Source organism: Eretmochelys imbricata, chromosome 2 (genome assembly GCF_965152235.1).
Source record: "Eretmochelys imbricata isolate rEreImb1 chromosome 2, rEreImb1.hap1, whole genome shotgun sequence".
NCBI lineage: Eukaryota > Metazoa > Chordata > Testudines > Cheloniidae > Eretmochelys > Eretmochelys imbricata.
This window is the reverse complement of record NC_135573.1, coordinates 60,112,778-60,127,459: the sequence shown is the minus strand read 5'-3', so window position 1 is coordinate 60,127,459 and position 14,682 is coordinate 60,112,778. Positions and strand designations below refer to the sequence as shown.

The 14,682-nt window shown below is 41.5% G+C and overlaps 1 protein-coding gene across 1 annotated transcript in view; it reads left to right on the top strand.

Moving 5' to 3' along the window:
• Positions 1-14,682, top strand: part of PREX2 (phosphatidylinositol-3,4,5-trisphosphate dependent Rac exchange factor 2) — a 290,326-nt gene that overhangs the window by 197,408 nt on the left and 78,236 nt on the right. Inside the window, exons 31-32 of the mRNA XM_077808977.1 lie at positions 6,366-6,407; positions 11,076-11,293. Of these exons, the coding sequence (XP_077665103.1) occupies positions 6,366-6,407; positions 11,076-11,293 (260 nt within the window). The remainder of the gene's footprint in view (positions 1-6,365; positions 6,408-11,075; positions 11,294-14,682) is intronic.

The following is a 14,682-nucleotide window of genomic DNA, read 5'->3' as shown; positions in this document are numbered from 1 at the left end:
GTCTTGACACGAGCGTTTCTTGTGAGTACGCAAAGCGCTGATGCAAACAGCCAAGTATGCACATGCAGGAGCAATGGAGTAACTGTGGCAGCTTTACACCAATGTAGCTTGTGTCATCCAAAGTTTGGAACATAGACATGGCCTAATTCCTTTGTGCTCCTGTTTGGGGCAGTGTTTGCAATTAGCTTTGCAACAAGGCCATCTGGACAAAACATCAGCTTATGGCCATGGCCATACTTATGGCCAGGCCTACATGTGGTTGTGAAATCATAGCACTGCAGTTTCTCCTACAATCTGGCAAGCCTGTCTCAGGAATTCTGAATCTATAGAGCCATTGCAGGGAAGCATGAACTGTCCTGACCATAAACTTCCTCCCATACAAATCATGATTAAAATGTTCTATCGATTTTAATGAGAGCTAGGAGTTCTGTTTAGGGATGCAATTATTTCAGAAAAACGTAGACTTTTGTAATAATAAGCTACGACCTCTCAGGTCACTTGTGTTCTTATGTTAATACTGCCCCAAATTGAAAGCATTAGCATCTGTGTCCAATGTGAAAGGAGGTTTAAATCATGGGTAGGCCACAACAGTTCAGTCACCAGAGCCTTTCAACCCTGGAAATGCTTCATCACACACTGCTGACCGCTGAAATGTTTTCCCTTTTTCACTTAACCTATGCAGTGTTTTTGCAATATTGGCAAACCCACAAGTGAATCATCTGTAAAGGGAGCCATAGCCCTTCAAAACACTGCACATCTGAGAGTGTCTGGAGAGTTGACCAGCTCTATACAGCCTCAGTTTTCTTTTTGTTGGTGAAGATTCCCTCCTCACTAATTATGTGCCCAGGGTACATTACCTTTTTGCAACAACTCACATTTCTTTGGGCTCCATTTCAAAAAGGCTGCCTTCAGCTTATCAAAGACCATTTGTAAATTCTTTAGTTCCTGTTCAAGTGTTTTAGCAGGCACCAGGATATCATCTAGGTATAACAGACAGGCTGAAAGGAGCATGCCAGGTAATACCCTTTCTATTAGCCTCACAAATCACTTTAAATTGCCACAAGTATCACCCTGTGAAAGCATTTCCCCCATCTTTTGGATACACTCCCACTTGCCAGTAGCCACTTATAAGGTCCTGCGTGGAAAACCAGATTACACTTGCTACAACATCCAGAGTATCATCTATTGGAGGTAATGGATAAGAATGGTTTAAATTGACCTCATTCAATTTTCTATAAATCCACATAGAATTTGGTGCTGCCATCCTTTTTCTTAACCATAACTATGGGTAAGGCCCAAGGACTCATTGAAGACTCAAATAGCCTTCCTGGTACATTGCCTTAGTGGTCTAAGAACGTAACATAAGAATGGCCAAACTGGGTCAAACCAAAGGTCGATCTAGCCCAGTATCTCGTCTTCTGACAGTGGCCAAAGCCAGGTGCCCCAAGAGGAATGAACAGATCAGGAGATCATCAAGTGATCCATCCCCCATTGCCCATTCCCAGCTTCTGGCAAACAGAGGCTAGGGACACCATTCCTTTCCATCCTGACTAATAGCTATTGATGGACCTATCCTCTAGGAACTTATCTAGTTCTTTTATGAACCCTGTTATAATCTTGGCCTTCACAACATCCTCTGGCAAAGAGATCCACAGGTTGATTGTGCAGTGTGTGAAAAAATACTTCCTTTTGTTTGTTTTAAACCTGCTGCCTATTAATTTCATTTGGTGACCCTTGGTTATTGTGTTATGAGAAGGAGTAAATAACACTTCCTTATTTACTTTCTCCACACCACTCATGCATTTTATAGATGTCAATCATATTCCCCCTTAGTCATCTTTTTTCCAAGCTGAAAAGTCCCAGTCTTATTAATCTCTCCTCATATGGCAGCTCTTCCATACCCCTGATCATTTTTGTTGCCCTTTTCTGAACCTTTTCCAATTCCAATGTATCTTTTTTGAGATGGGGTGACCACATCTGCACGCAGTATTCAAGATGTGGGCGTACCATGGATTTGTATAGTGGCAATATGATATTTTCTGTTTTATTATCTATCCCTTTCTTAATGATTCCCAACATTCTGTTCACTTTTTTGACTGCTGATACATATTGAGTGGATGTTTTCAGAAAATTATCCACAATGACTCCAAGATCTCTTTCTTGAGTGGTAACAGTTAACTTAGACTCCGTCATTTTATATGTATATTTGGGATTATGTTTTCCAATGTGCATTACTTTGCATTTATCAACATTTAATTTCATCTGCCATTTTGTTGCCCAGTCATCCAGTTTTGAAAGATCCTTTTGTAGCTCTTTACAGTCTTCCTGGGACTTAAATATCTTGAGTAGTTTTGTATCATCTGCAAATTTTGCCAGCTCACTATTTATCCCTTTTTCCAGATCATTTATGAATATGTTAAATAGGACTGGACCCAGTACAGACCTTTGGGGGACACCACTATTTACCTCTCTCCATTCTGAAAACTGACCATTTATTCCTACTGTTTGTTTCCTCTTTTAACCAGTTACCAATCCTTGAGAGGACCTTCACTCTTATCCCATGACAGCTTACTTTGCTTGAGAGCCTTTGATGCGGGACCTTGTCAAAGGCTTTCTGAAAATTTAAGTACACTGGATCCCCCTTGTCTACATGCTTGTTGATCCTCTCAAAGAATTCTAGTAGATTCATGAGGTATGGTTTCCCTTTCCAAAAACCATGTTGACTCTTCCCCAACAAATTATGTTCATCTATGTGTCTGACCATTTTGATTTTTACTATACTGTAGTTTCAATCAGTTTTCCCAGTACTGAAGTCAGGCTCACCGGCCTGTACTTGCCAGTATCACCTCTGGAACCCTTTTTTAAACGTCTGATGTGCCTCATCCCTTTTTGCTCCTGATAACTGGTGAGGTGGCTGTTTAATTGGTCGTTTTCTCCCAGAATCAATCTCGCCTTGGACCAGTGCAGTAAAACCTGTTGGGCCCAGTCCGATTCAGCAACGCCTAATTCCTAACCAGAAAGTCTTGACTTAGACTTTTCTGCTGCTACCCATTTAAGCTGGAACAAGCCCAGTTGAAGCAGGGGTGGATTAGAGTTTTTTGGGGCCCCTGGGCCAGAGCAAGCAGGGTCACCTCCTTATAGCTTCTACGTGCAGTCCCGTCCCACCCCCCCACACTGACCCCGCGCCGCTCCTGCTGGGGAAAAGGGGTCGGGGCATGGGGGCTTGCCCTGCTTTGCCTGCCCAGCACCCTGACCCTGCTCTTCGGCAGAAGCACTGGGCAGGCAAAGCAGGTCGGGGTGTGGGGGTGCCCATTTTCCGGGAGCCCCCAGGTGGCCAGGGCCCCTGGGCATAGGCCCTGTTGACCCAGTGGCTAATCCACCACTAAGTAGAAGCTCTTGGAGTTCACCTTCATCCCTTCCCCCTTATAGTCTTTTTTAATACCAGGTCCACTGGCTCATATTTCACAGCTGCCATTCCCTTTTTTACAATTTGCTGCTTGTCAGAAACATTCAGCAAATGAACAGGGATCAGTCCTTGTTACAGATCACCAGGAGCTTTCCTGCCTCTTTCTCTCTCTGTTCTTGTCTGTTCTCGGTTTGTGGGTGATCTCTCTCTACCCAACACAATACTCATGCAAAAGCTCTTGGGCAGGTTCACACACACCATTTGTCTTAAGTGGGGGCTTATGCTTAAATTTATGTTAATTAGAGGGTGAGTTAACACCTATCAATCTCAACCCATAACAAGGTTTCACCCAACTCATAAGAGTGGGAATAATCAAGACATAAGAACATAAGAGCTGCCATACTGTGTCAGACTATGGTCCATCTTACCCATTTGCCTGTCTCTGACAGTGCCCCATAAACTCTGGTATGGGCGAGCATACAGAACAAAGCAATTGTGGCATGATCTACCCCTGTCTTCCACTCCTGGCTTCTGGTAGTCAAAGGTTTAGTATCGGCCCAAGTGTGGGGTTTCATCCCTGACCATCATGGCTAATAGACATTGATGGACCTATCCTTCATAAATGTATCCAGTTCTTTTTTGAACCCAGATATACTTTTGGCCATCACAACATCTCATGGTAATCCATTCCACAGCTTAGTTGTGTGAAAAGGTACTTTCTCTTGTTTGTATTAAACCTGCTGCTTATTAATTTAACTGGGTAACCCCTGGGTTTTGTATTGTGTGAAAGGGTAAATAATACTTTTCTAATCACTTTTTCCACACCATTTATGATTTTAGAGACCTCTATAATATCTCCCACTTTGTCATCTTTTTTTTTAAGCCATTCCATACCCCCGTTTATCTTTATTGTCCTTCTCTGAACTTTTTCCAGTTCCACTATATCCTTTTTGAGATATGGTGACCAGAATTGGATGCAGTATTCAAGGTGTGGGCACACCAGGGATTTATATAGTAGCTTTATGATATTTTCTGTCTTATTTTCTATTCCTTTCCTAATAGTTCCAAACATACTGTTAGCCTTTTTGACTGCTGCTGCGCATTGAGCAGAATTTTTCCGCAAACTATCCATGGTGACTCTGAGATCTTTTTATTGGGGTGGTAATAGCTAATTTAGAACCCATAATTGTATATGTGTAGTTGAGATTATTTTTTCCAATGTGCTTTCCCCTTATCAACATTGAATTTCATCTGCCATTTTGTTGCCCAGTCACCAAGTTTTGTGAGATCCCTCTGTAACTTCTTGCAGTCTGCTTTGGACTTAACTATCTTTAATAATTTTGTATTGTCTGCAAACTTTGCCACTTCACCATTCCTCTCCTTTTCCAGATCATTAATGAATATGTTGAACAGCACAGGTCCCAGCATAGATCCTTGGGTGAGCCTGCTCTTCACTGCTCTCCATTGTGAAAACTGACTATTTGTTCCTACCCTTTGTTTCCAATCTTTCAACCAGATACTGATTAATCAGGGATGTTCTCCCTTATTCCATGGCTACTTAGTTTCCTTAAGAGCCTTTGGTGAGGGACCTTGTCAAAGGCTTTCTGAAAATCCAGCTACACCGTACCAATGGATTACCCTTGTCTACATGCTTGTTGATTCCACCAAAGAGTGCTAGTAGATTGGTGAGGCATGACTTCCGTTTACAAAACCATGTTGACTCTTCCCCCAGCAAATCATGTTTACCTATGTGACTGATAGTTCTGTACTGTACTAAGACAGTAGAAAAGTAGTAGAAAAGATGGGTAAATTAAAAACTCAATTTTTAAGGAGAGCAAACTTGAAAGCAATTTTTACAATAGCATGTAAGTGGTTTCTCCTCATATCATATGTTGTTTTTTGTGCCACACACAATGTACTCTATCTGACTAATAAAAGGCTGACACAGAAACCATTTGAGGTTCTCTTCTGATCTAAAGTAAATAATTTGCTATACAAATAAACTGAAAAGTTTTTCTTGCCTAGAGAAACATTATGAAGCAGAGATAGATTATAATAAAGAGGATAAGGGAAAGTTGTTGCAGCCTGTAATTCTAACATAAGCAGGAGAACATTATTTATAGAAACTTTAAATGCTTTTGAATTCAGAGATTCAACAAATCCCATCTGTAATGAGCTGCAAGAAATAGCCTCAACACTGCTACATACTTCAGACTATAAAATAAAATTTTAAAAATGCAAATGTTAGCTCAAATTTTGGGCCTGCATTACTCAATGTACTTTTGACGTTACTTGACCATAATTATTGTTGTTTACTAAGAGCACAACATAATTTAAACAGTTATGAAAAGTTTAAAAGTTTTCTTACTGTGTTGCCTTGCTTCAGGTCATAAAAATATTTAACTCATACTAAATTTTTGTACAACAAAACAAAACCAAAATCCCTAAAACTGAGATTGCAATGGAATGAAAATGCTCCAGAGATAGATTTCTCATGATGTATTGATATACAACATGTGAACATTGATTTTGAGATTTAAGAATAAAATGGAGGAAATGATTAAAATAGGGCTCGTCTTCTGTGAGCAGAACTGAAATGAGCTGGAATTCCGTGTTCAAAGGGTTTGGGGTGTTAAGTGAATAGCAATATAGACTGACCATGCAGCTGCCTTTGCGTGGATGGACCTGTGCCTCTGCGCAGTGCTGGTATGTGGGATCCTTGTGTCTGGGGTTCCACACAGGCACAGGAGTTCCACCGACATGGTTCTCTTTACAGGATCAGGGACTTAGAATATGACTAATTTTCTCATCAAGTGAGATGTAAAATTAAGTTAACTGTCATGGAAAATTAATCTGATTACGCTGTCTGATTACTGTAAAATCAGAATCTGCATATGCATTATGATATAGGGGATATTTTTGACTATGTCCTAAAACTTTGTGTGTGTTTTTTTTCCAGAGGTGAAGACAAGGATACATTTGGCACTCCTTGAATATACAGGTACTTTTAATGGGCTAGTTTCAGTCTGAGGTTTGGTTTTTTGTTTTCTTTTTGAAGCACTAGAATGTCTCTTCACAGATGTTTTATATTTGTGTTATGAACCCAGAGAAGGGGTAAGTGGAAGGGAGGAATAGAGGAAGGGAAGATCCCAAATCCATTGACCACAACTTGGAATGTGAAGTTTTACCCTTACTATGTACACTAAGCGTTCCCGAAGGCAATGGCAATTTTAAATGAAAACTCTAGTAAGTGAGAGACAATACAAACTAAATATTTATGTTTGGTTTTCAAAATAACATCCCTCACTTATTTTGGATCTCAGCAGGTGAAGTGGCTGCCAAAGCACTGAACTGGTACACAATATTTTTGCTATCTTTTCTCCTCTGCTTTTCTGTACCTATCTTAATTTTCCATCATTTCCTTTCTCCCTTTCCTTTTCTTTCCTCTCTATCTCCAGCTTCCCCTGGCCCTAGTTTCCTTGTTGTTCTCGTCTTTCCTGCCTATCCCTGTCCCTTCTCTTTTTTAACCTAATTCTTCAGAATATGATGGATTTAAAAAAAAATTATCACCCTGCTTTTTGGAAATGGCCTGCATTTTCCATGGACTACTTTGCCACAATTTCACACATTGGTAACAACATGAAATATGCAAACGTATTTACAAAATAATGAGTAAAGGGGCATTCAATATTTAGGAGAGAATGCTCATGGCAGAAGAGTGTACAAGGCAATCTGCAGCTTTTGCAGATGGTTAAATCGCAAGTGAAGCAGAGACATTTGACTATAAAAAGCCAATTATTGTTACCATACTCCAACACCGTGCAAATGTATTCCTGTTATACAATTTAGACAAACCACAGCATTAAATAAAAGAAAAGTAAAGGTCCTTTCTTTTAAAGTTTGGGCTTATAATGATTAATAATTGTACAAAAGTTTTAAATGGAGTGGCCAGTGCAGAGAAGGAGTGACATAACTGGACACCTGAAGGCATGATTTTAAAAACTCCTGTTTTGCAGATACAATTAACGGAAGGCACAAATGATAGCAAATAAACACCTAGCTATAAGACTGTATATGCAAATCAGATGTCTACATGTTATAATTTGTGCCCACAATTAATGGAGACTGCAAAATGGGAGGTCAAGCTGAGGCCCTTTTATGAACCCATGCCCATAATGTCTATAAGAAATTCAGTATCGTTTGTGAGAAGAAAACATTTGATTTTTCTGATATGTGACTGGCTGAAATCCTTCTTTGGTAATATTCTGTTGCAATCCTTAAAGAACACATAATCCCCAAAGAGGCCAGAGAGCTTTCTGAAAGAAAGAAATATTTAGTTTTACTTTCTTATAAGGCTGAAAAAAATAAAAGTTTAATTTTATAAAAGAATAATTGCAGGGCTTGCATCATTTTACAGATTCTACAACTTTAGTTTTTATAGAGTCTCTCATAAAAACTATCACAAAATGCTATTAAGTTCAATATTAAACACAGTGTTAAAATATATTAGACAAATTTGAAAATGTGGGGTTTTGGTGATACAGGAAGGCTGCATCAGAAGGCAGGCATTGCAGGAGTGAAGGATCTATGAAAGCACAGTGAATCAGCTGCTGCTAGACAAATGGAGATAGCTCAGTGGGGAATGTAGAGAGAACAAGATCCATATGGGTGCAAATATATGTTCGGTGTTAAAAATCAGGAAGGCCTGTTAGATTGTTATGTGAAGTGGGGAACCAGAGGGATTATCTGAGCATGGGGGAGATGATTGTATTTCTCTATGAGAAAAAAGAACAGCAGCAGCATTTTCTACATATGTTGGATTCTGAAGAATAGAACTTGTAGAGGTCATAGGAAGGACGTTACAGTAATCAAGATCAGAAAACATAAAGGCTCGGATAATGATTTCATTAGAAATGGTGTAAAGAAGCAGTAACACTTGTGGACAGTATTCTAAAAGTCCTTATAGACAGGTAGGGGAAAGAAAGCAAACTCATGGTCAAAGATGTTTCCAAGGTTAGAGACAGTGGAAGCAAATGTGAAGTTTGAGTTAAGAAGGAAGATAGAGAGGATGGAGTTAAGCTGAGGGGGCTCCTGTTGCCCATGGGAAGCACATATTTTGTTAAGAAGTTGTTAGGATTCAGGGTTATTCCTAAAGATGTGGAATTATTTTTACTGGTTACCTGGTCAGGTGAGTCCTATAGTTCCATCCCAGAGATATAAAAGGGTTTGAGCCTCTCTGTGAGAGAGGGAGAACTAGGAGCAAAGATGGAGAGGCCCTGCAGGGAGAAACCTCAGGAAAAAGACAACTTCAGGCTGAGTTTTCTGTACTGTTATTTCAGTTAATGGAAAAGGGAAAGCCGCAGAATGGGGACAAGTTTGGATACTAACCCACTGTGGTTTTACTTTATTGAAAACAGAATAGGGATCCTGTCTGTTCACAGTGGACCAAATTCACCATTGTCCTACACCATATGCAGTCATTGATATAAGAGCAAAATGGGTGTAAAACTACCAAATCAGAAAAAATATTTTACAGTCACTTTGCATTCACTTCTCACAGGTGTAATGACTACCAAGGTGTGAGTCAGTGGAGAACCATGCCCCTCAACTTTTACCTTGTTAAAATTGAAAGGTCCTGAGCCACAAAATTAAGATCTGGATTTTGAACACCCCAAAAGGTGGGGTTGATTGCAATAGGGGGCTCACCATTTTGCTAGGCTGTCTCAAATTCACACCCTTTTCCTCTGGGGTGGAGAACCCTTCTTCTACCTTTGTGAAGTCAGTAAGCAGGAAGAATTACAACACACAGCTATATCCCAACACCTTTATCAGCCTTCATGAATGGAGCTGTAGTGTTAATAAAAGGAACAATTTGAGAGTCCCATGTAGTCAATTACCACAGGAATTATGCACCAAGCCTCAGTGCAATAAACTCGAGATGCTAATAAAATATTAGGATATTAGGAAAAACTTTTTCACTTGGAGGGTGGTGAAGCACTGGAATGGGTTACCTAGGGAGGTGGTAGAATCTTCTTCCTTAGAGGTTTTTAAGGCCCAGCTTGACAAAGCTCTGGCTAGGATGATTTAATTGGGGATTGGTCCTGCTTTGAGCAGGGGGTTGGACTAGATGAACTCCTGAGGTCCCTTCCAACCCTGATATTCTATGATTCTATGATAAAAGAGGTCTTACTCCATTGGTAACCAAACATGCCCAAGTGTATCACCAACCTCGGTCCCAGGTTAGGGACACCTCTTTCCCGTTGGATTGGTGGCCAATGTTTCTATAAAGGATGAGCTCACACCAGCCAGTTTCTATTCCTCCTGTCATCCCCAGGGGTCTGACGTTATAGGTGGAGTACTAGTCAGGGCTTCTCCAAGCAACTGGATCTTCCCTTGCCTGCAGTCACTCAGTCCCTGCTGGCTGCCCTGGTTACACCTCTGGTCCCACCTTCTCTCTAGGCCAGTCTCACAGCCCTTATGTTTGGGTTGTGGTTGGGCCTGTTGTGGTCCAGCAGCAACATCATGTGACCCCTGTCTGCAGCTCACATCATGCAGTCTCCTCCAACTGATAGGCCAAGAGCTGTCCAACTGACCTATAACCATCTATAACTGTCCCAAACTTGCGGAAGGGCAGATTCTCCTCTGGAGTAGCATCTCCATCCTGTAATGGCAAGAGGGCTGATAATAGGATATTGGACATGGGTAGAATAACCAATCAGCTTTCTTGGGGATGGAGCGAGAAGCCAGTTCTTTCCCTTGACACACCCCCTAATCAGTCAGAGCTCAGGCAGCAAGGCAGGTGTTTCACAGCAATGGTGCTGCCATGTGGAACAGGGTTTGTTTTAGGTGCTAGTTCTGGTTTGGATACAATCTAGTTGTGACAAGCAGAGAGCAGAAAAAGACAGGAGAGGAGACATTAAAGGCTGAAAGATATTTGCAGTTGAGTGATATCACAATGAGCTTGGTAAGGATTAAAGATAGAATGACGATGAGCAAAAAAGAACCAGGCAGAGGGTTGAAAAATGACTCTTTATGGGAGTCTGTAGAAGAAGGACCTATGAGCAGAAGAGAAATTGCCACCAGACAGAAAGAGGGACGGGGGGAGGGAAGGGGGGGGAGAGGGCGGCGAGGAGAGAGAGAGATGGACATTTTATAGGTCAGAACTATGACTCTGGAAAGAGTCAGAGACACCTACAAAACCTGTGTATTGGAAAGGAAATTACATTGTGGCATTTAAATTAAGACTTTAATTAAAGACTTCATTAAGCTAAAGGCAACACTTACTCTACTGAGTTTATTACTCTAATTCCAAAGCTTGGAATATGAGCTACCCAAAGTAACATTACTGACTCAGAAAGTAAATTGCTTACCAAAGTTTGATTTCTAAATTGGGACATTTTAATGACTATTCAATGGATTGTGAATTTTAAACCAGTTTGTACGTAAAGCATATTTAACTATTTTCACACAACTCCTTTAATTTGTTTTGAATTTTTTCAAATAAGGGATAAAATCTCTTATTTAAGGTTTTTTTGTGATGTGAGATTTTATTTTTCCAGAAAACAAAGGCTCTTTGCTTAAAACAAAATAAAAACTTGCTACAGTTACTTTACTGTTAATTTATTCTCCCATTTTTCTTGCTTTTCCTCTTCTGGTCTTCCCCTCACAGATAGTGAGATACAGCTCAGACGAGACATGGTCTTCTGCCAAAGTCTGGTGGCCACAGTCTGTGCTTTTTCAGAGCAACTAATGGCTGCCTTAAATCAGATGTTTGACAACAGCAAAGAGTATGAAATGGAGACTCAAGAGGCCAGCAGAAGGTGGTTGGAACAGATAGCTAATGCAGGTGTCCTCCTTCACTTCCAGTCATTGCTGTCACCCAACCTGGTAAGAATCTCATGCAGTAACCACATGAGTCAATATGACAGTGCTGAATAAGGGCAGCACGAAGCAAGGTGCATTATGTTTACAGTATCTTGCAGCCTTTGTGTTTAGCTCATGTACTTTATTAGCTGCTATTCAGGAAGTTTGCGGTTCAAATAATTACTGATATGGGAAATTAATAATGTTGCTCACAAACATAATGTTATGTTTCTGTTTCAAGGTACTAGATACTGAGAAGGTGTATGAGGAACACATAATAGTAGCGATTAAAAAATCCAATTTGCCATTAGACACCACACAGTTATTTCCCCTCTTAACAATGAGTATATATGAGGTGATCACCATAGCTTCAGTCACTGTAATTAGCAATATAAGGAAAATACAATACTCATTACCTATTTTTAACAGAAAATCCCCACTTTCCCTTGGTAATTCAATTCTAAGGGCTAAATCTTCAGTCTCGCTGGGGCTGCTTTGCCGCCAAGGTGGCACAAACCAAACTGAAAGTTGATGTAACCAGTCAGTAGGAATTCAGCAGGGAATCCACAGGTAGACCATTATTGCTCGTTTGCCACCCTTCCCACTGCCCTTGGCAAAAGGGTCATGGCTGAGAAAAAAGGGTCATAGCCAAAGCACCCCCTCATTCTAGTAATCCCTGGCTGCCTGCATGAATCCCTGAGGCTACTTTAAGTCACTTAGCAGACTAAACTGGTAGCTGGTAGTCTGATGATCAGGGAGCTGGAAAGCTGTTTTTGCAATGTCCTCTGCAGTCACTCCTCCCCTGAGCTGCTAGGTGCCAAATGGCTGGTCCTGAGGATTGGGCCTACTGGTTTGGAGAGTCAATCTCTAACTTCTTATTGTGAAAGCTTGAGACCTTTTAATATAGTGTCCTCTATATTTGCAGTTGTGTTTTACCACCTTCTTAGATGTTGTAATTCTGTCACAAGGTAACCATTACCACAGGTACACCATAACTTGTGGATTTTGCTTCAAGGCTCAAGAGATTGCTCCTGTGTAATTAAAATCCCACATTATTTAAATGTTATTTTCGTGTACTCATATACTGGTAATAATAGTCAGGATGGATTGTTCCAATTATGCAATTTTAAATTAAAATTAACATTAGTCAGTTTTGTAAAGTTTTTTTTTTGTGCACAAAAAAGGAGTGCTGAGTTAGTTCAGTAATAACATTCATCACTTCAGGAAAAAGTCTTTAAGAACAACTTTTTCAGTATTTTCTAACCAAGCATTCAGGATACAGATGATCCATGTTACTTTAAACAAGGGCTTGTGAGGGCAGTTATACTGATTACATCTGGATTTCAATAAAGAATGAACAATTTTGTAAAGATTTCCCATGTGGTTGAATGGTATTCGGATTACTCTGGTGATAAAAATTGCCTTCTCTCCAGGGGGTTAATAAATTGAACCATTAGGTAAAATGTTGCAGGCAGAATCCCTTCTTCATAAATACATGGGAAATACTATTTTAGTTCATGGAACAGGGAAAATTGTTTTTTCCCGTCTGTGTAAATCAGTACCATTCAGCTAATTCTCATGTTATAGGGATTATGTTTATTGCCGTCTGTTTTGTTGTTCATTTATTAACTGTTTCAGTGCTTGCAGAAAGAATTAAATATACATCAGGTTTACATTTGTCTGCTTGATAGTTTAGCATAGAAGGGACGGTAATATGAATTATTTTAACTGAGTATTGATTCTGCTGTGACTGCTCTAAGTATTTACTTCCAGGCTATCTATATTTGTTGGTGAATACTTCCCTTGTTAGCAGAGATCCAATAAAATATCTTGAAAGGTTTATAATTTACTTCTTGAAGTTGTAATGAGATACGAGACTTGATTTTCAAAGGGTAAGATTTTCCATCATTTTGGTTTGAGAGTTCACAAAATCTGAGCCTGCAAAAATGAAGTACAGGTGCCAATCAGAACATTGACATATCTAGCTACTTGATTTGCATCCACAATTGGGTAGGTTACGGTGAAAATTACTCTCCCATTTTCACCCACATTTGAGCTGCCCATTCAACTGCTGGCACAAAAAGTTCCCCTCAAGCACATAAACTGGAACTTTTGAAAATCTAGCCCACTATCTGGGCTAGTTAGTCCCTGATAGTCCCTAGATAGTCCCTGTCCCTGATTTTTACTAAAAATGTCCATGACAAAACAGGGAAGGAGGAGGGTTGAGCACCTTGCCCTGCTGTGGCTGGGAGCTGTGGCCCCTGCCCCATGGTTAGGAGCTGGGAGGGACCCCCAGCTGGGAGCTGCGGGGGATTCCCTGGGGACTCAGGAGGTCTGGGGGATTTCCCCAACCAGGCGGCGGAGCTGCGGGGGTTCCCCTGCCGCTTGTGGTAGCTAGGGAGCTGCAGGGAATTTCCTGCCTGCCGGAGGGGACTGGGTTGCTCTAGGGGAATCCCCCCCACGGAGGCTGGGGAGCTGCGTGGGAGCCCGTCCCCTGTGGTGACTGTGGAGCTCTGGGGGAATCCCCCCCACAGAGGCTGGGGAGCTGCGTGGGAGCCCCCTCCCCCATGAGGACTGGGGAGCTCTGGGGGATTCCCCCGTCGGCAGTGGTGGCTGAGGAGCTGCTGGGGATCCCGTCTGCCTGCAAGGACTGGGGAGCTCTGGTGGTTCCCGCCCTCCGTGGAAGCTGGGGAACTGCATGGGAGCGGCCCCCCACCCCCATGGGGACTGGGGAGCTCCAGGGGATTCCCCACCGCCTGCGGGGACTGGGGAGCTCTGGGGATTCCCCGCCGCCCGTGGGGACTGGGGCACTCCGGAGGTTCCCAGCACCCATGAAGACTGGGGAGCTCTGGGGATTCCCCCCTGCCCATGGCAGCTGGGGAGCTGTGGGGGACCCCTGCCACTCCAGGCAGCAGGCTACCCCGCAGCTCCCAGCCACCACAGGAGGTGGGGGTACCCTGCAGCTCCCAGCCACTGCAGACTGAAGTTATGGAGGTTTGCAGAAGTCATGGATTCCGTGTCTTCCGCGACCTCCATGACCAAATCATAGCCTTAATAACGATACCCATATTTTGACAGAACAGTGATTTTCAGCCGCTCATGACCTTTTATATGACACCTTGCAAGGAATTCCTTGTATGAAATATCACAACCATATACAAATGATGAGTAAGGGGGTTACAGGGTGCTATTTTAAAACACAATGCGTCACAATAACTAGAAGAATTTTGAAAATCTAGGCTTAGTGTCATATACATTGTAAGCTTGCTCATTTACATACATAACTAAAAATGCAGTTTGATTAAATGGTAGCTGTAAATTAACTGGCTGTATGTGCAAAATAGCTTAATAATTTCAGTTCTAATTTCAATTTTAATAATCATTTTTTTGCCAGTAGAAGAGCGAGTGGAAAC